General features: G+C 40.5%; 1 protein-coding gene and 1 pseudogene across 5 annotated transcripts; both read left to right on the plus strand.

Annotated features, from left to right (window-relative positions):
• Positions 1–14: 14 nt before the first annotated feature.
• Positions 15–17,684, plus strand: LOC115132306 (forkhead box protein P1-B-like). 5 transcript variants are annotated; one of them, XM_029664819.1, is made up of 16 exons: positions 15–76; positions 6,330–6,490; positions 10,139–10,264; positions 10,487–10,576; positions 10,714–10,840; positions 11,026–11,167; positions 11,265–11,372; positions 11,509–11,596; positions 11,710–11,793; positions 11,965–12,184; positions 12,318–12,376; positions 12,489–12,590; positions 12,740–12,867; positions 13,242–13,299; positions 16,613–16,695; positions 16,795–17,684. In XM_029664819.1, exons 2-16 carry the CDS (start codon positions 6,344–6,346, stop codon positions 16,949–16,951), a joined length of 1,719 nt encoding a protein of 572 aa, XP_029520679.1. In that variant the 5' UTR covers positions 15–76; positions 6,330–6,343; the 3' UTR covers positions 16,952–17,684. The 5 variants fall into 5 exon arrangements, with proteins under 5 accessions (XP_029520679.1, XP_029520678.1, XP_029520677.1 ...); XM_029664818.2 differs by having other exon boundaries at positions 33–163; XM_029664817.2 differs by having other exon boundaries at positions 39–3,986.
• Positions 17,685–21,076: 3,392 nt separating this feature from the next.
• Positions 21,077–24,192, plus strand: LOC115132626 (2-epi-5-epi-valiolone synthase-like; annotated as a pseudogene).
• The last annotated feature ends 2,649 nt before the right edge of the window (positions 24,193–26,841 follow it).

The raw sequence follows: 26,841 nt of genomic DNA on the forward strand, positions 1-26,841 counted from the left end.
TCAGGTGTCTGTGATGTCATCAAATGCACAGTCCAGTGTCAACTGTTTATCTGTGTTTTCTAACGGTGGTTGCTGAGTGAGTGTATTTCAATCGCTTCTTATCTTGCTCAACAAGACGTGCCAAATAGCTAGCTAGTAGCTCAGGCTACACATTGATGCCCCGGTAAGTAAATGGTGGAATGCTGTTATTGGATAGCTGATGCCATTTATTCATCTCGTTAGCTAGCCTAGCCAGCTACTAGCCAACATAGGCGGTAAACAACCATACCAACCCGTTGTTTAGCTAAATAACATTCACGTTATACAACAACGAAGTGGCTTTTAACAGCGAGTTAACTAACCAATATGGTTGATCTCTTGGATAGCTAGCTAAGGTTAACGAATTCCAATGTTGTTCGGTAACTTGCCTATCTACGACTGCTAGCTGTTCGCTACATTTACTTGCTAGCTAACGTTAGCTTTAATACCAAATATGTATTTATAAATAAACCAAGATAGCCCACAGCCATACGTTAAAAATGGGAAGAAATGAGTCATAGTGGACAGAACAATAAAGGAGTTGGGCAGAGTCAAGCAACTATTAGTGAGTTCCTATTGGCGCGTTCTAGCATATATTTGCCTATTTCCGTTAGGGAACGCCTACTCTGAAGTGCGCGTGTGCACATAACTCAATTCGCCTTTGCACTCCTCAGCAACGCATTTGTTAATTTTTTTACTTTCGCAAAGGGTAAAGTTTACATACTGTTTGTAACATTATAGTTCTGGCAACAGAAAACTATTGAGTTCAAAAGTTTCAATGAAAAAATGTGCAGAATTTCGGCCAAAATCCATCTTGTTCCCTCTTCTAATCACTGCTGGCCACTAAGCTTCCTCTCACTACCAAATTTGGTAGTAAGTGGAACCGCCAAGCGGACGCTTCACATCTATACATCCGGTGTTTTATCCTGTTCGTTGTTCTGCGTTAATACTAGCTAGCTAACGTTAGCTAGAAAAGTACATTTCCATGGTCCGTAGTTATGTTGTAGATATTTTGCCGTCTTTAGCTAGATAACGTTAGCTAAAACAATGCATTTCCCAGTGGTGGAAAAAGTACTACAATTGTCATACTTGAGTAAAAGTAAAGATATTTTTTATAGAAAATGACTCAAGTAAAAGTGAAATTTACCCAGTAAATTACAAATTGAGTAAAAGTCTAAAAGTATTTGGTTTTACATATACTTAAGTATCAAAAGTAAAAGTATAAATTATTTCAAATTCCTTATATTAAGCAAACCAGACGGCACAATAATATTATTTTTAAATTTACGGATAGCCAAGGGCACACTAACACTCAGACATCATTTAGAAACAGCATTTGTGTTTAGTGAGTCTACCAGATCATAGGCAGTAGGGATAACCAGGGATGTTCTCTTGATAAGTGTGGGAATTGGACCATTTTCCTATCCTACTATTCATTCAAAATGTTAAGAGTACTTTTGGGTGTCATGGAAAATGTATGGAGTAAAAAGTAGAATAAAATTATTTACGAATGTAGTGAAGTTGCCTAGTTTAATAAAGGTACCAAAAGTAAAAGTTGTCAATATAAATAGTAAAGTACAGCTATCCCCAAAAACAACTTGAGTAGTACTTTAAATAATTTTTACTTAAGTACATTACACCACTGGCATTTCCTTTTTTCTCGCTGTGAAATGCCCCATTTCAACAACACCAGCTAAGAACTTGTAGCCTCTTAAGACCAATTGTCTGTCCCTCTTCTGTTCCCATGTGTTTGGCAATCTGATTAATGGATGGATGTGGCCCCCATAAACTGGATGGATGTGGCCCCCATAAACTGGATGAATGTGGCCCCCACACATACTATACCCATAGCGTCTTGTGCCAAACCCGGAGTTTACTTATAACAACTGCAAAGAGTTTTCAGTTGGGCAGGTGTATGTCTGGCAGGTGTGGAGTCATTAAAGCATTCACATTAGATGTAATGCGCTGAAACGTTATCACCCCATGCTGTTTTGTATATTTTTGCATGGTTTCCAATGTAGTTATTTAGGCTAGAAGTTGCTACAAGATATGTGATTCTCCATACCCTTTACAGGTTTGCTAATGGAAAGCCTCGTACAAGGAATTTTAACTAACCTGTTATTGATGATATTTTCTTAATTCTCAATTCTATGGAGAAAAAAATATATCTTAGAAATGTTCATGTCCAGTTGCAGGTGGTTCTACAAAAAAAAACTCAAAGATATTAAATCCACATTTTGCACCTAGTGATGAGTTCCCTTGTCATTTTAATTCCAGACATCTTGCATTTCCCAACATCTTTACAGGAACTTGTTGTATTTTTCATTTTCATTGTTGAACATAAGACTGTAAAAAAACATCAAGTGATTTTAATTTAAAAAATCCGTTCTCAAGTATTCCCACGGATGTAAGCAAGGTTTGAAATGATTATGTTTTAGTCAAACTTTTTATTTTTTATCTGTTTGTGCTTCTTCCGGTCAATTTGCTGTCTACAATTTATTTGTAATTATGTTCCGTCCCCCCAACCATCCACTCAAGAAGAAATTGTCCCACGACTGAATCTAATTGATGATCCCTGGCATACAGCATATTATGATCATGTAGGGACCAGTCAACCTGGCTGACAGAACAGATGCTTAATGTTATACTGCTGCTCAAGCTGATTCATGATAGAGTTGGATGGCTTTGAGTGGATATTCTTTTCAGAATCACTATCCTGTGGTGTCTCTCCCACAGCAACAAAGAAGATGATGATATAGGCCTAGTCTAGCATCATCCACCTTGTTTATGAAAATGGCAATAAAGCTAAACTTCCTGCGGGTCAGCTATGCAAATGTTCAATGAAAACATTTGATTGAATTTCACATTTGCTTATTTCTATTTGCATTATCCGGTAATTGTTCCCCAGAGTGGTAAACTTAGCATGCAAGAGATTGATGAACACATATTCACTTATAAAGGACAGCCTTACAGTATGTAGGGCCCTATAATATCCACGTTGCAGAGAATGCGGACAGAATCACGGAATCCAGACATTAAAATGTCATTCAACAATATTCAAAAAGGTTTTGAACTTTGTAGGAAATCAACTAAATGTATTGAACTTATTTGACAATTCATTAATTTGCCCAAATTAATCATGTCATGAACAAAATTGCGTCAGTGATTTTTTATTTTACTGCAACTTTCTGAAACGTGTGTGGGGGATGCATGTCTACACTTTGTGTAACTGTTAGCAATTATGCTGATGATTACCTTCTGGTGAAGATGGAAAGGCTTTCCCGATAACCTTCTCAATTAGCCTGTTAGAATGATACCATGATTATATGCATCAATCCACAGGCCATTTGCTTAACAAACTCTGCAATCACATGAGCACTACAGAAACATCACTAACCAAAGGTCTCTTGCTGGTGCACACTTGCATTAAAGGTTAACTACACCCCAAAATAAAAATGTCTTCTATTTTTCCCAGACTTCCAAAGTGGTCACCTGATGTGGTTTAAACATTGTTGTGGACTTAAAACATCCAATGTTGTTTTTCCCACGCCTATGATTTTATAGTGCCCTACTAATGCTTTGGTGCAGGCATACAATGCCTTTTGTTTGTGGCTCTGAATGATAGTTTTGACTAAAAAGAGTGACAACTCCCAATGGAAACACAGGGGAAATGTTGATCCCCAAAAAGTAGCAAGGAGCTGAACATTAGACAATGCAATGTGCATTCAATAAAATTAACAGAATGTAGGTATTCATTGTGTATGCCTGGACAGACAGGAATTGCAGTGGGCATATGGTTTGCCCTTGTTCTATTTGCAGAGTGTTCGTGTTTATGCAAACAGGCGTACTCCTGCATTTTAAACCACAGCACCTGTTCATGTGTTCACAGTCCACATAGGCTACACACTTCTTACGCTACTGCTTTGAACTCAGTTGAACACCTACAGTGCTGTGCCTTTTCTGCCAAGGTAAGGATGGTGTACTATTGTAAAGATGTGCATAACAGTTGATTTGATATTTTGGCGAGAACCCCAAACTCTCGTTGATGATTGTTCTACTAATTTGACCTTTCTATAGTTTGCTTTGTTATAATTCTTAATGTGATTTTTCTTTCTCATTGATCTGTCTTACAGATCTATGGTAGGCTAGGCTTTATCTAAGAGTCAGGATTGAAATGCATTGTTGCATTGTGGTATAGACTAGGCCCATATTTTCGGTCCTGACTGTTGAAGTAGGTATTCAGAACATTCCCCTCTACCCTAAAAACCTCATGTTTGTGTTGCTTGTCTGCTTTGCTAGCAGCACTGGATCCGACATTGGGAATGTTGAAGGGCATTAGGATGAAACACTGTTTTGTGTGCAAATACACCCTTGGCTGCTGTAGCCTAAAATAAACAGGAATCAGTTTTTCTGTGGAATGAAAAGGCCAGTAGGTACTGAAGTCAGACTTGATAGGCAATGCAATATTGTATCTAACAGTAGGTTAGCCTATGTTTCAGCTTTCTCCAGAAGTCGATAAGTCATAAATACATACATTTGATGAATCTACGTTTTCAGCTGAGGGGACATTTGCTGTTTATTTTAGCTGTGTTGCATTTGAGTCGAACGCTTCCCCAACTGTACACACGACCCTCCCTTTAATGCGGTATTGTGCTACCTGCCAGATCTGTTTATCGCACCACCTGGTTAATGTTAAATTGCTCCAGAAGGACGACATGTTTACTCATAAACACCGAACCAGGGTCCCTTTGTTTACCGTAGCCATGGCAGCAATCAGCTACTAAACAAATATCTCCGGTTTATGTTGGCAAGAGGGAAACTGTTGCCTTGATTAGTTAAAGCAGAGTAACATCTTGTCTTTCTCTGATCTGCAACAATATTGAAGATGTTTCTAAGATTGTCTTCAGTAAGAAACCGCATGTGGGCATTTCCATGTAAAAGGAACCATGAGCACTAATGTGAAGTTTGTAGGAGCATGTTACATGAAAGCCTTCTATAAATTATAGTTAGACATTATTTGCCTTCTTTAAATGTAAGAAACATTGCCTTGTGCCTTGTAATTCTGTTGCCAAAAATCCATATCTTTTAAAGTTATTTTCTCATTTCTCTCCCTTATGAGAGAGGATAATGAACATTCACAGAAATAACAAGTAAAGGTAGACCTACCAATTGGTTAGTTTTTATTTGTTTATGAATTATTAAGTGATTAAAACACGTAATTCTGTAACCAAATCAGTCACGTAATTACTGCAATTGAATAGGCTACAATTGGAAATCCTATTCACAAACCACAGCTGGGTCACCTGCTACTGTCCTTCCTTCCACTGGCATACTGTTCAGCTCATACCTTTTGTCTGTCTGTCTGTCTGTCTGTCTGTCTGTCTGTCTTCTTCTGACTCTTTCTACCAACCACCCACTTTACATTTAGTGTAACAAGCATCCTCACCCACTGACCATCGACCGATACCAAAGATCAATGGAAGTTGAAATTTGGTCAGTCCGCCCTGGCCGGACCAAATCTGAACCTTTCATAAGCTTCTATATTTCACAGGTTTGAACAAAACAGTACAGAAAAGTAGAGCACACTAGAGTGGAGTACAATATAATGTACTGAACATACCTACCGCACTCTACTGTGCTGTACTGTGATGTCTAAACTTGTAAAACGAAGACGTCTGATTGTTTCAGATGTGGTCTTGTTTGGGGGCGGCGCTCATTACAATAACAGCTAGTGTGAAGCATTATACCCAAATATGCAAAATAAGGATATTGCATATTTCTACTTTTATGTACCTATTCAGGATACATCACCATGAAGAGAATGATATTCATGTCCATAATTATGCATTTCTGTATAGTACAGATCAGGATGTAATTGCATTAAATCCACTTCCCCTACTGTAGTTCAGTAACCAAAATATATTTTCGAACTCAAGGTGTCATGTAGCTGACACCCCATTCTTTCTGCAGACCTCTTTGAATCTTATTTCAGAGCTGATATTTCAGCTTTTTTGGAGAATGTGGTTGAACAAAAAAAACTGAGGGAGATTTTAACGTAATTCTGTTACCAAATTTAGCATCTACACAGTTTGTTCAGTAAATGTGTTTTTGTGAAATTTCTGTGTAAATTGTTCAAAGTAGTCCATGTGCATGTAGTTATATGGGCAATCTGAATTCAAGCTTAATTCCGTTATCGTGGAATTGCCCATGTGCATATGTAATTGTTCCAACAAAAAAAATTGTGTTGTGGAAAGTCACTGTGGATTTACATGAGGTTTACAGCAGCTCTCTTGTTCTTGTTCTGTTCTCAGGTCAGTGAGTCCAGATGCATGAGTCTGGGTCAGAACAGACAGCCTGCACCAGTCCAGCCAATCAGACGGAGAATGGGGACAGTGTTGAGAAGGATGATTATCTGAGTGCTAAGCCACTAACTCCAGAGGGTTCTGGGGCTGACAGTCAGCAGCAAAACCAGGTTACCAAACGTATTTTATAAAGTGTGCCACATGCTTACTTTCCACAACTAAAGCATATGGGTTCTCAAATTGTCACATTTAGCATCTTTCTTTGTTTGTATGATAGGTAGGATATCTCTCACTGAACTTTGAGCCAACTGTAGTGCTGCAGACAGAGACTGCTGAGACACTTTGTGATTGGTGGAGAAGGATAGATCTGTGTTATTGGTTAGTTTTGTTTATGCACACAAGCACTTTGTCAGACTGCCAGACAGTGTAATGTTGTGCTCGGCTTACTGCTCTGTCTTTCTCCACCCTGCGTCTCTAACTGCCAAAGACGACCACTGTAAATGGAGTTGGTCAGGTTTGTCAGCTTTATTATTGTATTTTGGTCAACTAGCCTATTTCTACATGTAGATAGATAACGCTCTATGTTTACTGGTATATACATTAGTAGAATTTGCTGGATGAAAAGGACTACGTTAAAGTGAAACACTGGTCATCGCATATCTGTGTAAACTAACAACCAAGATAGTAATTGTGACTGTGTTAGTTAGTGAATTTGCAAAGTGTCACTACTACCTAACATATTTATAATGTTATTGTACTGTATAATCAAAGGTAATTTACTTAAATCATATGAAAATGTCCTTAGCTCTTTATTGCCTCTTCCAAGCATTTTTCTTACTCTGGTCTTGTAGATTATATTCCTTTGTGCATTGCTGGTTTGTGTATGTCTCAGTTGAGTTTGGTTACATACGGTTTGTTAAATCTCAGTTCAGGGAGAGATTAAGTATAAGGGTCTGTTATATGAAAAGGGATTATATTTTCTGGGTTTCAGAAAAGGGATGTAACTTGTTTTTGGCAACATTAGTCATAGAGCACATACCTCTCTTTGAGGACTAGCCCAGTGTTTACATTGTCCTTCATGGGTATGTGGGTTTCTGTCACATCAACAATAATAATAACAAAAGATGTTTGGGCTGGTCTGCCCTGACGTCATGGAAACAAGGATTAGGTGCAGGATTAGGTTTTGCTGATGTTGTGCATACAAAAGACGAGCCTTTCCCATACCATATACAGTGACTAACTGGCCCTATCTGGCTCTCTGAAGTTTTTTTTCTTCTGTACAGCAGACTTTAAGTCCAGCTGATGCAATTATTTTACCTTCTGCTTTAAGTCATGTAAGCCATGAGTTTATCCTCAGTATCTGCTCCAGGGTATAGGTCTTTAAGGATCTTGATGAGCATCAGAGCATGTTTAGTCCGTGTGGGAAAGGGCCATCTCCTTGGCAATCCACTGTTATTGTTAGCCTAGAGTGTATGTGACATCCTCCAGCAGTTTGTTTACTGGATCCCAAACAGAGCCAGCCTTAGTGGGAATTGTTTGTTTGTGGTTCAGACCTTAATTAAGGCCCTATTCCCACATGGAGATATGGAGCGGGTGGCGAAAGAGAATTCAACTTTTCAATTCACATTACATCCTTGCCTTACCTTTCGTTGTGGCTGGCCACATGACAATCTTGGTCCGTAGGTCAAATTGACCGTAAATATCACAGCCACTAGCCAGAAAGCACAAACTATTCAACATTGACAAAAGTTTATTCTAAAACATATTACGCTGTTGAATAATGCACCCAAACCATATTACACTGCAACAATTCACAAGCATGTATGTGCAGTCAATTTAAATGGTTTATTTTCTAGTCTGTAGGCTACACTCAATACATTTTTAGCTTCAAGACAAAAGCACAGAGTTACTGCTAACAAAATGTCTTCATCAAGTAACGTTAGCATATCAAAAATAAATGATTTAACCCTCTCATATTATTATAAAGTACAATAGGCCTACATTACAACATCACAACAAACCAGGCTTCATTTTTAACAATATCATGAAAATAATTGAATGTGGTAAAAGCGAATTGTGACAGGAAACGTGAGTATAACTGAATTCACCACGACAAGCTGTTTTATATGGAAGTCTATACCCGCCACCAAATTAGTTTAATAAAAAGACTGATGATTTGTCAACGTGCACAATTAGTCTGTGCTTCAGTCTGACCAACTACAGCCTACTGACGACAACCACAGCTGCAGGTAGCCAGAGAAGCCTATGCGCTCTGATCCCATCTGGGCTTGGCCAGGGGAAACGTAATGTCATGTTTTTATAGCCTAAAATAGGCCCATTTATTTGTGTTCTGAGAAAGTGATTTTATATTCACACTTCGGGTGGCAAGGCAACCTACACTATATATACAAAAGTATATGGACATCCCTTCAAAATAGTGGATTCGGCTATTTCAGCCACACCCGTTGCTGACAGGTGTATAAAATCGAGCACACAGCTATGCAATCTCCATAGTCCAACATTGACTGTAGAATGGCCTTACTGAAGAGCTCAGTGACTTTATTAGTTATTGTGAAGTGGAAACGTCTAGGAGCAACAACGGCTCAGTCGCAAAGTGGTAGGCCACACAAGCTCATAGAACAGGATCTCTGAGTGCCCATGATTTTGGAATGAGATGTTCGACGAGCAGGTGTCCACATACTTTTGGTTATGTAGTGTAGGTCTTTTTAATCCAAAATGATTGACTGGAATGAATGAATCAATACAATAGTGATGACATGCTATATGAGTATCTACACGATGCAACCAGCCATACAGAGAGCTCAGCCCTGATCGTTTTTGTCAAATTTTATACCATATGACTTAATAAATCTGGTCCCATCATAGCCCATATAAAACAGTTTATGAATGTTTTTTTATATTTTTTCTAGCTGATTTATGTCATACACTACAACTAGGGTCCAGAGTTGGTTAGAATAGCCTACTATCAGATCAAGAATAACTCTGGGCCCCAGGAACCCCCAAGTTCCTGCAAGTACGCAAGTTTACATTTGAATATTATGTGTATCCGACGATATTTTTACAAAAAGTATTGTAAGTGTGAGGCTCTAAAATGCAATGCAGTTCTGTTTTTGCTAAACTTGCCATGCATCCCTGGCTTTGTATTCATTTTTTATCTATACTAAACAAAAATATAAACGAAACATGCAACAATTTCAAAGATTTTACTGAGTTACATTTCATATACAGAAATCAGTCAATTGAAATAAATAAATTGGGCCTTAATCTATGGATTTCACATGACTGGGCAGGGGTGCAGCCATGGGTGGGCCTGGGAGGGCATAGGCCCACCCAATGTGTAATGATCATGCTGTTTTAATCAGCTTCTTGATATCCCTCACCTGTCAGGTGGATGGATTATCTTGGCAAAGGAGAAATGCTCACTAACAGGGATGTAAACACATTTGTGCACCAAATTTGAGAGAAATAATATTTTTGTGTGAATGGAACATTTATGGCATTTTTTTTTTTTTCTGCTCATGACGCATTGGACCAACACTTTACACGTTGCATTTATATTTTTGTGCAGTGAATTTATTTGGCTTTAATTATTATATTTACTGTAAACATCCCCATAGCTGTGGGTGTTAGGCAGAAAGGGAGGGGTAATTGCTGGATGCCTAGCAAAGGTTGTTCATATGTTTTGGTTTTAAAATGTAAAAAAACCACTTCAATGGTGTTGTTGGCATTTTGTTTTTCTGTTATTTTCCGGTATGGCTATGTCTAATCTGTGCTCATCTGTATTTGTGTGTTGGCAGGTTACAGTTTCAGTGTCTATGATGACCCCCCCGGTGGAGACTCCTCAGCAGACACAGCAGCAGGTCCTCAACCCACAGCAGATCCAGGCCCTGCTCCAGCAGCAGAAAGCACTCATGTTACACCAGGTAACTACATCATATTCACCACACAAATCTACATGTAAATGCTTTATTGTGTTCTGTTTCACAATTGTAATATTAGCAGGAATTTTTGTTAATTTCTCTGTACGTCACCTATTTTTCATGTGGATCTTCCAGTGAGATGCTGATGGCTTGAACGTGACCACTGTATTTCCTCATGACCTTCCATTAACTCAAGGTGTTTTTTTACTTCTTTTTTTTCTACAGCAACACATACAGGATCTTTGCCAGAAACAGCAGGACCAGTTCAACGCCCAGCTCCTACAGCAGAAGCATGCTGGGAAGTCAGACCAAGAGGTAGGCCGACATACTTATTTTTTGTCATACGTCTGTAGTTTACTGTCATCTAAATGTTCCAAAGCGCTATATAAAATCAATGTATTATTATAGTATTGCTGAGGCCTTATGTGTACCTCTTCCCCACTCCCCTACAGCAGCTAGCTGCTCAGCACATGGCCATCCAGCAGCAGCTCCTGCAGGTCCAACAGCAGCACCTCCTTAGCCTCCAGAGACAGGGTCTCCTGTCTGTCCTGCCCTCCATGAGCCCCTCTGCAGCTCAGGGTAAGTGTCTACCCCCTCAGCCCCAACCCTAATCTAACATACCTTCCCCCATCAAGTATCTGCCCCATGCTTTGTTTGTTGTTGCTGTCCTCCTCCATGGCTGCAAGGCAGCTACATTTGTTTTGGTTGTTGTTGGGCAAGAATATTATAGTTATTTGGCTGAATTACTTGTGTATTTCTCCAAGGTTTAATGAAAGGGTGTGAGAATGGCACCAGCCTGCTCTCTGGTGGTGAGAATCCAGCTACTCTTCAGAAGAACCTGCTCCACAGTCAGCATTCCACCACCAATGGGAATCATCCATCACAGATCCTAAAGAAGAAAGACAGGTGATTAGTCATTTCGGAACAGTGTTTATTCATTCTCATCTGTCCAACCACTTCCTGAAGTGTTACATTGATGATATATATATATGTCTCTCTGCAGTGGGCCTGTGGATAATCGCACACAAAACACTCACCCTCTCTATGGACACGGCATGTGCAAATGGTCTGGCTGTGAGGCTGTCTTTGGAGACTTTCAAGTTTTTCTCAAGTGAGTTTCTCCTCATCTATTCAATCTCTCAGAGAGACAAATTAAGGTCAATCTCTCTTACTATAATAGTAACACTGGGTTCTAGTGGCTTCTTCAGTGTTTTCTTGTTTTATAATAGAATGTGTTTTCCCCCCAGGCATCTGAACAGTGAACATACACTGGATGACAAGAGTACAGCACAGTGTCGAGTGCAGATGCAGGTTGTTCAGCAGCTAGAACTGCAGGTACACAGTAGACAAGACGTTTGCTTAAATAAAGCCCATTCATTGTACAGTACCTTCTCACTGTAATCAACTTCACATGACATCTTTGTTGTTTTATCTTCTCCTCAATGAAGTTGAAAAAAGACAAAGAGCGTCTGCAAGCCATGATGTCTCACCTCAAATCCTCTGATCAAAAGTCCAAACCAGCAACCCCAACGGTAAGTCTCTGGAGTATTAAAGTGGGCATGTCTTAAATTCAGATCATGTTACTAACAGAGTAAGACGAGAATTAGCCACAATGGTAAAATAATCACCCTTCAAGTTTGCATTCCCTACAGCTGTGTTCTCTGTATTGCGTTTTAAATTCATCTTTACTTTTTATTTTCTAGGGGAATCCTGTGCCCAATGTCTCCTTCTCTCAGGTGACATTTCCCAAGGTGCTTCCTTCCATGAGCTTGTCTCAAAATGCCACTGCTCCTTCTACACCCCTGACACCACCCCCAACCTCCTCCTCTATCCTCCCTCCCCACACCCTGCTCACTGTGAGCCCTGGAAGGAGATGGTACTCAGACAGCAAGACCATGAAATACAGCAAGACCATGAATCAAGGTGAGTTAGCAGAGTGGTGCTGAACCTAATGAGGGTAGTAGGGTACATTTTTTTGATGCCTGTGGTAGTTTATCTACTTGAATGGCTTCAATCATTGATTTTAATAAAACACATCTTGTTAATTCCTTAACAGATATTGTTCAGAATAAAGAAGCTAGACCGCCATTTACATATGCAGCCCTAATAAGACAGGTAAGGAATCTTTTCTTTTATTTCACCCTGGTTTACCCTCCAATGACTAAATGTTAGCTATTCGTAAGGAGTGAGTCTATTGTTTGCTAATTGAATGTTTGCATTTTTCCAGGCAATATTTGAATCCCCCTATAAGCAGCTGACACTAAATGAAATCTACAATTGGTTCACGCGAACATTTGCCTATTTTAGACGCAACGCCGCAACATGGAAGGTATTTCGTTGTCTATTTAAAGGGTAATTTACATGTATATGAATACCCTTGTCCTATGTTTAGTTGCCATGCCATATTCATTACGTTTTTTAGGAATGTTACATTAGATCAACTTGTATGGAATAATGTTCTTCTTTCTGACTCTGCAGAATGCAGTGAGACACAACCTCAGCCTCCACAAGTGTTTTGTGCGAGTGGAGAATGTAAAAGGAGCTGTGTGGACAGTTGATGAGATGGAGTTCCAGAGGAGAAGACCCCAGAAGCCTGCTGGTGAAGGGTATGTTTAACATGCTCGGTATCTCCAGTAAAGCTCCATGTATGTCTCTGTTTCTCAACATGTTAAACCTGCATTTTTGTTGGTATTATACTAATACAAACCATGTAACTAAGTTTGGGCATGATCTGATTTTTCTCTAGAAAAACTGCAGAGCAATGTGCACATTGAGCTCACAGAAAAACCCGAACTAAAAGGAATTCATATAATTGAATCGACATCGGTCACTCAGTTGTTTAAAAAATTGAAAATAACTGATATTTTGGTTATTCGCTCAGCACTAGTAACTAAAATAAAAGTGTCTTGTGAGGATATGTTGTCCCTCTATTTCCCAGTGTGTGTTGAATAGATGAACATGTGTTTATTTGTGACTGCAGGTCTCTCAAGAGGGAGAACACTGACCATGGTCACTGCTCAGCTTTCCTTACTTCTAAGGTAAATGCTCTCTTGACAACTTTGAGTACTAAACCCAGGACCGGCGTTAGGGGGCCTGGCCACATACTGTACCTCCTTTCCCGTCCAAATAAAATATTGAAATCTTGATAATTTATTGGGCCGAGAAGCGTGCCGACAGAAAGACTCATTCATCTCAGATAGGCATCCGAGTGAAACAGTTCCTCTCTGTATGTGTATGTGTAGACTGTGTATCTGATGCTGTCTGAACAAAAGCAATATGGCACGTCATACTATTTCTGTCCAGACAGCGTCAGATAGATGGTCTACATATAGTAAGACAGAGGAGTGCTGTTTCGCTTGCTCGGATGCTTTCTCCTGGGAGAGTTTCAGCAGAAAGGAAGAGGTAACACGAGGGCTCACTCTCGCCACAAACTCTGTCCAGAATAAGCCCAATGATATTCTGTGTCAGGCTTTCAAGAGCAGCTGTGATTACCTTTAATATTGATCAGCTTTAATATTGCAGATTGTAGCTTCCATCAATGTAATTGTCTGCATCATTTCCAATCGCCCATATATACAGTTGAAGTCGGAAGTTTACATACACTTAGGAGTCATTAAAACTAGTTTTTCAACCACCACAAATTTCTTGTTAACAAACTATAGTTTTGGCAAGTCGGTTAGGACATCTACTTTGTGCATGACACAAGTCATTTTTCCAACAATTGTTTACAGACAGAATATTTCACTTATAATTCACTGTATCACAATTCCAGTGGGTCAGAAGTTGACATACACTTAAGTACCTTTAAACAGCTTGGAAAATCCAGAAAATGATGTCATGGCTTCTGATAGGGTAATTGACATAATTTGAGTCAATTGGAGGTGTACCTGTGGATGTATTTCAAGGCCTACCTTCAAACTCCTTGACATCATGGGAAAATCCAAAGAAATCAGTCAAGATCTCAAAAAAATGTGTAGTCCTTCACAAGTCTGGTTCATCCTTGGGAGCATTTTCCAAATGCCTGAAGGTACCACGTTCATCTGTACAAACAATATTACGTATGTTTAAACACCATGGGACCACGGAGCCGCCATACCGCTCAGGAAGGAGACGCGTTCTGTCTCCTAGAGATGAACGTACTTTGATGCGAAAAGTGCAAATAAATCCTAGAACAACAGCAAAGGACCTTGTGAAGATGCTGGAGGAAACAGGTACAAAAGCATCTAGATCCACGGCAAAACGAGTCCTATATCGGCATAACCTGAAAGGCCGCCATTAAAAAGCCACGGTTTGCAACTGCACATAGGGACAAAGATTGTACTTTTTGGAGAAATGTCCTCTGGTCTGATGAAACAAAAATAGAACTGTTTGGCCATAATGACCATCGTTATGTTTGGAGGGAAAAGGGGGAGGCTTGTAAGCTGAAGAACCACATCCCAACTGTGAATCATGGGGTTGGCAGCATCACGTTGTGGGGGTGCTTTGCTGCAGGAGCTTCTGGTGCACTTCACAAAAAAGATGGCATCATGAGGCAGAAAAATTATGTGGATATATTGAAGCAACATCTCAAGACATCAGTCAGGAAGTTAAAGCTTGGTCTCAAAGGGGTCTTCCAAAATGTAAGAAAGGCCTACAAACCTGACTCCGTTTCATCAGCTCTGTCAGAAGGAATGGGCCAAAATTCACCCAACTTATTGTGGGAAGCTTGTAGAAGGCTACCCAAAACATTTGACCCAAGTTCAACAATTTTAAAGGCAATGCTACCAAATACTAATTGAGTGTATGTAAACTTCTTACCCACTGGGAATGTGATGAAAGAAATAAAAGCTGAAATAAATCATTCTCTCGACTATTATTCTGACATTTCACATTCTTAAAATAAGTGGTGATCCTAACTGACCTAAAACAGGGAATGTTTACTAGGATTAAATGTCAGGAATTGTGAAAAACTGAGTTTAAATGTATTTGGCTAAGGTGTAACTTCTGACTTCAACTGTATGTCACCAGTAGGTCTAGTGAATATACCGGCAATCCCTGTCATTTGGTTACATACATTTCTGTTAATGCATGTAACAATTTGTCGTTTACTATTCTCATTCTGAGTGGAAACATTATTAGCAGATTGTGAACTCTGCAACACAAGTTTAGGTTTATTTCATAACCATAATTTAAGAGTTTTGTAAACTTTTCCATTGTCTTTTATTTGGAGTGCTTCATGTGAGCAATGAGCATGTCTGATTTCTCTGTCCTGATAACGGTGAGGGAGCACGCGCCTGAGCACGCTAGTAGTAGGCCTGCTGTGTGCAAATGTAGGAAAGTGCCCATTTTGATTTCTGATTGTCTTAACTCACCACGTACACTACTAATAATAAACTGAGCTTCTCAGTAAACTTTTTTTTTTTTACCTCACACAGTAAGGCAACGAAGCCTACAGCCATTGCAAATGATAGTAGTTCCTCACAGTATTTGAAAAATCTTTCCAACACTCCTGGCCTCGATAATCATCAAGCCTCGGTGTGAAAGAGCAAATATATCATGATCTGGTGACCCCATATATTCAGTGGAAACGTAATTTAAAAAAAACTGCTGTCAGTACGGTGCTCACTGGTACCGGAAACACTGAGGGCCCGGAATAGGCTAATTAAATAGAAAGGGAGGCATACAGGTGGAGTAGAGATGAAAATTCAAGTTCTTTCAATCGCATTCATCAGGATGTTTTTATTTGTCGGCTTTATGTCTACCTATTTTACTTGGTTGACGATGGAAATTGTAGCCCTACTACTGCATTGGCCTATAGGCTAGTTCCATACACTAATTTCTTTAGCCGCCAATGGGCCACGGTGTATCAATGTGTCCATATGGCAGAGGCTGGTGTTCTTGCATTAGTTGAATTTTAACTTTTAGATTTTTATCATTTTAATTCAGATTTTTACGATTAACCACATGACAATGATTTTGAGAAACGAAAACGTTATCGAAATTAAACTGTTTCATGAAAATGCGCATATCGTATATACAAATAATCATAACTAGCATGCAGATAGTTTAGAAATGGTATGATAAATTGTTAGCTTCCCCAAACTTGAAACTCACGAGCTGCCCATGGTCTTTAACACCCATGAAAACAATCATTTGCAAGCGTGTGCGTGCACACATTGGAGGTCCCCTAAATATATATATTTTTTTTAAGGTGCCCCGCCTATGGAAATCAAATGCCCATCCAACTTATTTTTTCTGGCACCGGCCCTTGATAAACCTATGGCGTGTCTTTTCAGGCTGAATGGCTAGAGAGTAGTATACCTCCATTCAACCCAGCCTCTATAGGAGCTCCCTTTATGTTCTCTGTTCCAGCAGGAGGAGATGAATGCAGCTCTCTGGTATGGGAATGGATCCTACAGTGACAGCAGTGAAGAGCAGTACCCAATTCACCCTCTGTGAGTTCTATCACCATTCAAAACTAGATTTGATAGAGGAGAAATGTTTCATAATTCATTATAAGTACATTTCTTCCTTATCATTACTTTTCTTCTCAGCGTGAAAGAAGAGCTAATGGATGAGGAGGCATATGAGAATGTGCCCCATGACTGTTCAGAGACTGAGAGCTCTGATGAGCACAGCTCAGATGTGGACCAAGACGGCGGTAGCCCAGAGAGACCCAACCTGCAGCTGGCCCATGTGCCTTCGCAGTGAAAGGGACTGTTTTCAAACCTGTCACTCTCCACTGCAAGATACCCACATTGGACAACTATGAAATATACCAAATTAATATAGAACTGCTTCATATCAAGTGGAAAAACACACATTTTCTGTTGAGGAAAGAAATTACTATTTTATTTATTGAGGATATTTTGTCCTCGCTGTTGTATTGGGTTTTATCCACCTAGAGCTCACGTTGAAGACAAGAGCAGATGGCGGAACCTTTGTAACACCCCTTGTCCTCAAATAATGCATCCCTATCGGCTTATTGTGAGGCTGTACAACCAATGACGAAGCCCTATGGGGAGCTGGCTCAGTGATGCAGAGATATTTTTACATTTTCTTTCAAGAATGTGTATATCAATAACCAGAGCATTGGCAATATTTATGGACAGCACTTCATGAAGATGAATCTTTGTTTTCTCCCCCTAATTAATTTGTATATGAGAGTACCAGACAACCACCAGATTGTAACAAGTTGTTTTGTTTGACATGATATCCTTGAGAATTGGTTACTTTTAAAAGGGAGCTGTATACTGCCAAAAATATGATTTATGTGTAACCGATCTGTTGGGATATTATTATTTATGTAGCCTAATAATCTTATTTTTCCCCCCACTATCCCAAACATGGCTTTTTGGACTTATTTAGTGTTGTATCATACATTGCCATAGTTGTGCACTAAATGCTGTCTCTAATACATTCCGTATAAAAAGTGTGTGGCGAATGTCTGGTTTGAAGCATTCATTATTGTGTTTATGTGCAGGTTTTGAGTTATGACCGGAGTTTGTTTTAACAGTGTGGTAATGGCCATACTTCAGTGGTCAATATGTGGCTATCTAATGGATGGCAGGCAATGGGAAGAAGACGTTGTTTGGCAGGAGAAGGTTCTACTGTAAATATACTCCCTTCATTCAGTTCAGACCACATCATCAACATCAACCAGCCTGGATGTGTGCACACTGCATAGAGATGAGTAGGTAACCTATAGTGGCATCTATATAGGCTCATACCGTGATAGCCTATCTGACTGAGGTCGTCAGAGTGATAAAATATACTTACAATTGACCAAAACTCATCCTGCCAAAAACTTTTTGCGCTGTCTGGTTGGCTATGGCTCGGATCCAGATGGGGGTGTGTCCTGTCCTGCCCGTTTACAGAGCACTGCGATCCAAGCTGCACTTCATCCACACGAGGATCCAGCAGCTTTACAAGGATTGGATGGTTCTGTCCCATTGTGGACAATAAATAATTTTTTTGTTAGCCTTTGTGAAGTTTTGTTTCAGGGAAAGTCAATTTGATTTATAATTAAGAATAAGTATCTTACCATAAATATGCATACGTGAAAGGAATGGAATATGATCTGCAAATATTATATAGGCGCATAGGTTATATTATTAGGTTGCATGGGCATGTGGTAATCTTATCAAACATTTTTAATAACCGAATCTTGAGAGAAAAATCTTTGTTTTTAAAAATGGGTTATCTTCTATTTTTCTGGTTAGGGTCATCTTTGTATTTACTGGTTAATGGTCGAGCCAAGTATCATAGTGGGGAATTTATCTCCATTGCAAGAGTGCTTAAGCAAATGTGGTCCCATTCTACCTTGACTGCTGCAGACTTGTATTCTGTAGGGGAGAGTGGGGTAAGTTGAGCCAAAATGTTAGTTGAGCCACCCCTTGTTTCTAAGAATCCATACATGAAATTAATCGTGTCACCAAATATTTAGGAAGAGTTCATCATTTCCTGGAGTCTGTGAAGGAAGAAACTACATGGTACGTGGTAAGTAATTTGGGTTAAAAAAAAAAAATTCACAAAGGCAAATTCATTTGTGTTCTAGGTTTTATGATGCTTGTACAGTATCTAAACTAAAGTAGATCGTTTTAAGATTGTTTTATACATCATTTGGGGTCTCTAAGCTACAATATAAGGTCCTAAAGCTAGCATGAAAGTGCATCCTTGTAGCGGTGTGGACTAATGTAGTCAAAATTGTATAAAACCCCCTTAGATATTAATTTAGTGTCCTCTAAATTTAATTAGATCTACAATGACATTTTATTGATCTACCAGAATTTTAATTTAGAGATTCTGGTAAACTCTTTGTTTCCTTTCATGTGTTCTACCAATTATTATTGAATTATTCACCATGGCAACCACTTGTTAGTATAAAAACTAAACGTATTTCTCAGTTTGGTTGGCTTTCGTGGAGATCGGACCATTTGCAGGGATATTTGTCAGTTTTGGACCAAATAGCACATGTATGCTCTGTTTCATCATTAAACTCCTAGACTGGGCTTCTGTGTCTGTCATCACCCTTTTACCAGAGTGCAGTCCGTTATTTGTTTACTCCTAGTGGCCTATCCACACGTTAGAGAGCACCAGACTCTGTTTTAAAAATGTTTACCTTGGGGTAAATTGAGCCCAATGGCCACCATACCCCATACAAATGACACTGAACAAAAATATAAACGCAACATGTGAAGTGTTGGTCCCTTGTTTCATGAGCTGAAATAAAAGATCCCAGAATGTTCCATGCGCGTAAAAAGCTTATTTATCTCAAATTGTGTGTACAAATGTATTTAGATCCCTGTTAGTGAGCGTTTCTCCTTTGCCAAGATAATCTATCCACCTGACAGGTGTGGCATATCAAGAAGCTGATTAAAAGGTTTGATCATTACACAGGTGCACCTTGTGCTGGGGACAATGACAGGCCACTCTAAAATATGCAGTTTTGTCACACAACACAATGCCACGGATGTCTCAAGTTTTGACGACGCATGCAATTGGCATGCTGATTGCAGGAATGTCCACCAGAGCTGCTGCCACATAATTTAATGTTCATTTCTCTACCATAAGCCGTCGTTTTAGAGAATTTTGCAGTATGTCCAACCAGCCTTACGACCACAGGGCGAGCGGTTTGCTGATGTCATTGTTATGAACTGAGTGCCACATTCTGGCGGTGGGGATACGGTATGGGCAGGCGTAAGCTACGGGCGACGAACACAATTGCATTTTATTGATGGCATTTTCAATGCACAGAGATACTGTGACGAGATCCTGAGGCCCATTGTCGAACCATCAATCTGCCGCCATCACCTCACGTTTCCACATGACAATGCACGGCCCCATGTCACAAGGATCTTTACACAATTTCTGGAAGCTGAAAGTGTCCCAGTTCTTCCATGACCTACATACTCACCAGACATGTCACCCATTGAGCATGTTTTAACTGTATGTAAATTGCCTTAGTATTGCTGGACCCCAACAAGAGTGACCCCAACAAAAATGACAGAGCCAACTGTGTCCCATTCAGTAAATGAGGGCTTGCACTGACACGACGAGTCTGATAGTGGTACGAGCCAACAAACAGAGTTCAGTCTGTTGCAAGTGAACTGGGCATGGAACAGACAGACTGGTGCACAGTCTCAGGAGGGATGATTGTCAGCTGCTAAAATGTGAGTATCATTTACATGTTGTCTTTTTCTTGTGAAACAAATTGAAGGATTTATCACATCTAGTCATAAGCATGTCAAAATGATGATCTTGCTGAACAGCAGTGTAAAAAAGGGCAGTATACCTCTGTTTCCAAATCTTAGGAAACAATACATTATTTAATACATTTGATTAGTGTTCATTTAAACTATATTTGTTATTTTAGAACAGGGCCTATTTTAATCTTATGAGATGCATCATTTTCTGTTGACTAAATGTGGGTCAGCAGTGTTTTTTGTAGAGCGGTGACTTATTTACTGGAAGACAGAATCTCTTTCTATTTTGGGTGCAGCTGCCATTTCAGCTTGTGGTTCTGTAGGTGTACAGTAGACCAGGATACTGGAAACAGTAGACCAGGATACTGGAAACGCTGTTTAACACTTTCAATTTTGTCTGTACACTTTGTCTGTTCTTGTTGATGGTGTAATTTTCATAATATTGTTTTCATTATTAAAGATTTGAGATGTTAAGTATTTATAGACAAGCCTGGCAAAAATAGTAAAGCTTTATAAATAAATGGGTTGTAACTGATGGCAATTCTGTTACCATTCAGACGTGCCACTCTCTGACTGTTGTTGTGATCACTTACCATTTCTGCTGGCTCCTCAGCATCCAGAGCATCTCAATATGTCCTGGACAGTGGTCAGCTCCAATGTGTTCACCTACAGAGTGATCCAATGCCACAACCTGCTGGATGATGGGAACGACCCACTGCTGTGTGGTCATATAGAGGACCAGGAAGAGCTCAAGGCCATCAGAAGCAACACCAAGCGCATCAACGGCTTCATTGTCATTGCTGAGGCAGTCAATCAGCTCTATGGCTCCCAGGTCACCAGGTACTTTGATGCCAGAAATGTTCTCTATAGGATCCTCCCACTGCCCACTACAGAGGAGAACAGGTCCATTAAATGTTCTCTATAGGATCCTCCCACTGCCCACTACAGAGGAGAACAGGTCCATTAACTGTTCTCTATAGGATCCTCCCACTGCCCACTACAGAGGAGAACAGGTCCATTAAATGTTCTCTATAGGATCCTCCCACTGCCCACTACAGAGGAGAACAGGTCCATTAAATGTTCTCTATAGGATCCTCCCACTGCCCACTACAGAGGAGAACAGGTCCATTAACTGTTCTCTATAGGATCCTCCCACTGCCCACTACAGAGGAGAACAGGTCCATTAAATGTTCTCTATAGGATCCTCCCACTGCCCACTACAGAGGAGAACAGGTCCATTAAATGTTCTCTATAGGATCCTCCCACTGCCCACTACAGAGGAGAACAGGTCCATTAAATGTTCTCTATAGGATCCTCCCATTGCCCACTACAGAGGCGAACAGGTCCATTAAATGTTCTCTATAGGATCCTCCCACTGCCCACTACAGAGGAGAACAAGTCCACGGAGCACGTGACCAGGATTCTGGAGGAGGTCCACAAGTTTGGCATAGACAGGCGCTCTGAGCCCCTCATTGCTATTGGAGCAGGGGTGTGCCTGGATGTGGTGGGCCTAGCTGTTTCTTTCTACCGGAGAACAACCCCCTATATCCGTGTCCCGACCACCCTGCTCTTCTACATTGATGCCAGTGTGGGGGCTAAAACTGGAGTCAACTTTGTCAATGGAAAGAACAAGCTGGGGAGTTACATCCCCGGTCGATATGTTTTTAGACTGTTCCTCGCAGGCAGGTTTCTATTGGGATGGCAGAATTATTAAAGGTGCTCCTCACAATATGTATGTGGGTTGAATATGTGTCAGCATTACAAACTGAGCATATCATCTTTCTAAAACGACTGAACACTGTTCTGTGCATTTCGAGACCTATCTGGACAACGGGACAAGCATCACTTAACAGCTAAATGTGGTTGTATTTGTCTGCTCTCTATTACATGTCTATTACACTCTTTACTAATCACCATTAGTAATGAACAAACACTTTTTACAAGCCTAAACCACCCCATTGGTAGTGTCTTACCTACATTGTGTTTCCAAACTCTGTATGGAGCTAATAAATCAGCTATGTCCATCATCCTTTGTGTTCTAGGTGGCCCTGATGATACACAGGGGCCTGTTTGAACTCCTAGAGACTGAAGGTGGGGACTTGCTGGACTCCAGCTTCCAGTCCTGTGACCAGAAGACCAGTGGCTGCTGTGACATGGAGGATGCTGCCACTACATCCCCACAGATTGCCATAGAAACCATGCTAGAGGAGTTGGCTCCCAACCTGTGGGAAGATGACCTGGACAGACTGGTGGACTTTGGCCACCTAGTCAGCCCTGAGCTACGAATGGTAAAACGTTTATCACTAGGTTAATATGGAAGGGATATGAAAGGAGGGAGAAAACGGCATCAGGGAAGGTATGAATGCTCAGATATATTTTTGACAAGTGAAGAGACAATTTGGCAAATATGCATGCAGTATAACTTGACCTTCTTTGCAGAAAGTGCTGACTGTGCTGCTCCACGGGGAGGCGTGAACATCGACATGTCCTTCATGGTGTACGTGGCCCACCAGAAAGGGCTCCAGACGGAAGAGGAGAAGGCCCGGATCAGCCGCTGCATGATGGAGCTGGAGCTGCCTGTGTGGCACCAGGACTGCACTCTGGCCCTGGTGCAGGAGTCTTTAAACACTCTGCAGGGTCCCTGAGGATAACTCTTCATAAAGGACTGTGCTGTGCAGGTCTGGACATCTTTCCTTTAAAGGGGAAAGATATGTACCCATTGATTATTGAAGAATATCATTTATAAATGCCTCATGAGCTAAGTTTAACTGTCTTACCCCATCAGAACCCAAAATATAAGCTTGTTTTACTACTTTTGTAAACAAAATAAATGTAAACAAACAGCCTCAAAACATGGCTATATCAGTAATTGTAATGTCATCGATGGTCTATCCTTGCAACAATAGCTTCCTCTTTGAATTTGAGAGTGGTTACATTTCTCCCACCCCATCCCTCAGGTTTTTACCAAAATAGGGGTGGGGAGGCCACTTTGTTATTGTCTCAACTGCTGATTGACGCTTTAAGAACACCATCAAACTGCCTTTTTAAATCAGAACATTCCTAGACATTCCATACAGTATGAGTTTTGGAATTTCCAAAACAAGTAAATGTATCCGATGGGGATGTATGAAACTCAAACCTCAGCCTGAAGTGTTCCTACTTTTGTCACAGAATAGCTAGCTTTTTGCGTGGCCGGACTGGTAAGACACTTCGGGAGTACAGTCCAGTGTGCTAGCAAGACAGGGGTCCTGGGTTCGAGCCTCTGTGTGAGCTGAATCAGTAGGAAGTGGTAATCGCTAAGCAAGGAACGTGACATCCGTTACAGATAGTGCCGCGACCTGAATCTGCAGTTGCGCTCAGCTCAACACTGGGGTCTCTGTGGAGTAAGTTTGAAGGGTGAATGTAGCACATGGGGATGTGTGAAACTCACTCTTCGGTCTGAAGTGTCCCCACTTGTGTCCCAGAATAGCTCGCTTTCCCTAGCTTTCCCTGTGGCGCGACTGGTATTACGCTTCAGTGGGGCAGTTAAAAGGCAGAGGTCCTGTGTTTGAGCGAATTAGGAGGAAGTGGTTCTCGCTAAGCAAGCAATGTTACAGTACGTCCGCTACACAAGCACATTTACTGTACAGTCTCATCTCTACAGAAATCTTCCATGACATCGGTGATGACATTCTGTGTCAGGCTTTCAAGAGCAGCTGTGATTACCTTTTGATATTGATCAGCTTTAATATTGCAGATAGATTGTAGCTTCCATCAATGTAATTGTCTGCATCAATTCCAATCTCCCATATATTTTTTTTGTAACTATATATATACAGTTGAAGTCGGAAGTTTACGTACACTTAGGTTGGAGTCATTAAAACTTGTTTTTCAACCACTCCACAAATTTCTTGTTAACAAACTATAGTTTTGGCAAGTTGGTTAGGACATCTACTTCATGCATGACACAAGTAATTTTTCCAAAAATTGTTTACAGATGTCATGGCTTTAGAAGCTTCTGTTAGGCTAATTGACATCATTTGAGTGAATTGGAGGTGTACCTGTGGATGTATTTCAAGGCCTACCTTCAAACTCAGCGACCTCTTTGCTTGACATCATGGGAAAATCAAAAGAAATCTGCCAAGACCTCAGAAAAAAAAATGTAGACCTTCACAAGTCTGGTTCATCCTTGGGAGCAATTTCCAAATGCCTGAAGGTATCACGTTCATCTGTACAAACAATACTACGCAAGTTTAAACACCATCGGTCCACGCAGCCGACATACCGCTCAGGAAGGAGACGCGTTCTGTCTCCTAGATACTTTGGTGCAAAAAGGGCAAATCAATCCCAGAACAACAGCAAAGGACCTTGTGAGATGCTGGAGGAAATAGTTACAAAAGTATCTATATCCAAGGTAAAAACGAGTCCGATATCGACATAACCTGAAAGTCCACTAAGCAAGGAAGAAGACACTACTCCAAAACCGCCATGAAAAAAATCCAGACTACAGTTTGCAACTGCACATGGGGACAAAGATCGTACTTTTTGGAGAAATTACCTCTGGTCTGATGAAACAAAAATACAACTGTTTGACCATATTGACCATCATTAAATTTGGAGGAAAAAGGCGGATGCTTGCAAGCCGGAGAACACCATCCCAACCGGGAAGCACGGGGGTGGCAGCATCATGTTGTGGGGGTGCTTTGCTGTAGGAGGGACTGGTGAACTTCACAAAATAGATGGCATCATGAGGTAGGAAAATTACGTGGATATATTGAAGCAACATCTCAAGATCTCAAGACATTAGTCAGGAAGTTAAAGCTTGACCTCAATCCTATGAATAATTTGTGGGCAGAACTGAAAAAGCGTGTGCGAGCAAGGATGCCTACAAACCTGACTCAGTTACACCAGCTCTGTCAGGAGGAATGGGCCAAAATTCACCCAACTTATTGTGGGAAGCTTGTGGAAGGCTACCCGAAACGTTTGACCCAAGTTCAACAATTTAAAGGCAATGCTATCAAATAATAATTGAGTGTATGTAAACTTCTGCCCACTGGGAATGTAATGAAAGAAAGAAAAGCTGAAATAAAACATTCCCTCGACCATTATTCTGACATTTCACCTTCTTAAAATAAAGTGGTGATCCTAACTGACCTAAAACAGGCAATGTTTACAAGGATTAAATGTCAGGAATTGTGAAAAGTTGAGTTTAAATGTATTTGGCTAAGGTGCATGTTAACTTCCGACTTCAACGTGTGTGTGTGTGTGTGTGTGTGTGTGTGTGTGTGTGTGTGTGTGTATATATATATATATATATATATATACATATATATATATATATATATACAGTGAGGCAAAAAAGTATTTAGTCAGCCACCAATTGTACAAGTTCTCCCACTTAAAAAGATGAGAGAGGCCTGTAATTTTCATCATAGGTACACTTCAACTATGACAGACAAAATGAGAAAAAAAATACAGAAAATAACATTGTAGAATTTCTAATGTATTTATTTGCAAATGATGGTGGAAAATAAGTATTTGGTCAATAACAAAAGTTTATCTCAATACTTTGTTATATACCCTTTGTTGGCAATGACAGAGGTCAAACGTTTTCTGTAAGTCTTCACAAGGTTTTCACACACTGTTGCTGGTATTTTGGCCCATTCCTCCATGCAGATCTCCTCTAGAGCAGTGATGTTTTGGGGCTGTTGCTGGGCAAGACGGACTTTCAACCTCCAAAGATTTTCTATGGGGTTGAGAGCTGGAGACTGGCTAGGCCACTCCAGGACCTTAAAATGCTTCTTACGAAGCCACTCCTTCGTTGCCCGGGCGGTGTGTTTGGGATCATTGTCATGCTGAAAGACCCAGCCACGTTTCATCTTCAATGACCTTGCTGATGGAAGGAGGTTTTCACTCAAAATCTCACGATACATGGCCCCATTCATTCTTTCCTTTACACGGATCAGTCGTCCTGGTCCCTTGCAGAAAAACAGCCCCAAAGCATGATGTTTCCACCCCCATGCTTCACAGTAGGCATGGTGTTCTTTGGATGCAACTCAGCATTCTTTGTCCTCCAAACACGACGAGTTGAGTTTTTACCAAAAAGTTATATTTTGGTTTCATCTGACCATTCTCCCAATCTTCTTCTGGATCATCCAAATGCTCTCTAGCAAACTTCAGACGGGCCTGGACATGTACTGGCTTAAGCAGAGGGACATGTCTGGCACTGCAGGATTTGAGTCCCTGGCGGCGTAGTGTGTTACTGATGGTAGGCTCTGTTACTTTGGTCCCAGCTCTCTGCAGGTCATTCACTAGGTCCCCCCGTGTGGTTCTGGGATTTTTTCTCACCGTTCTTGTGCTCATTTTGACCCCACGGGGTGAGATCTTGCGTGGAGCCCCAGATCGATGGAGATTATC

Source organism: Oncorhynchus nerka, linkage group LG7, assembly GCF_034236695.1.
Source record: "Oncorhynchus nerka isolate Pitt River linkage group LG7, Oner_Uvic_2.0, whole genome shotgun sequence".
Classification (NCBI taxonomy): domain Eukaryota; kingdom Metazoa; phylum Chordata; class Actinopteri; order Salmoniformes; family Salmonidae; genus Oncorhynchus; species Oncorhynchus nerka.

What these genes read in the sequence shown, in the direction of transcription:
- LOC115132306 (XM_029664819.1), top strand. Translation starts at nt 6,344, where the DNA reads ATGCATGAGTCTGGGTCAGAACAGACAGCCTGCACCAGTCCAGCCAAT. An exon ending in ACAGTCAGCAGCAAAACCAG is followed by an intron (nt 6,491 to 10,138) that starts GTTACCAAACGT and finishes GTGTGTTGGCAG; the next exon opens with GTTACAGTTTCAGTGTCTAT. An exon ending in GCAACGCCGCAACATGGAAG is followed by an intron (nt 12,591 to 12,739) that starts GTATTTCGTTGT and finishes CTGACTCTGCAG; the next exon opens with AATGCAGTGAGACACAACCT.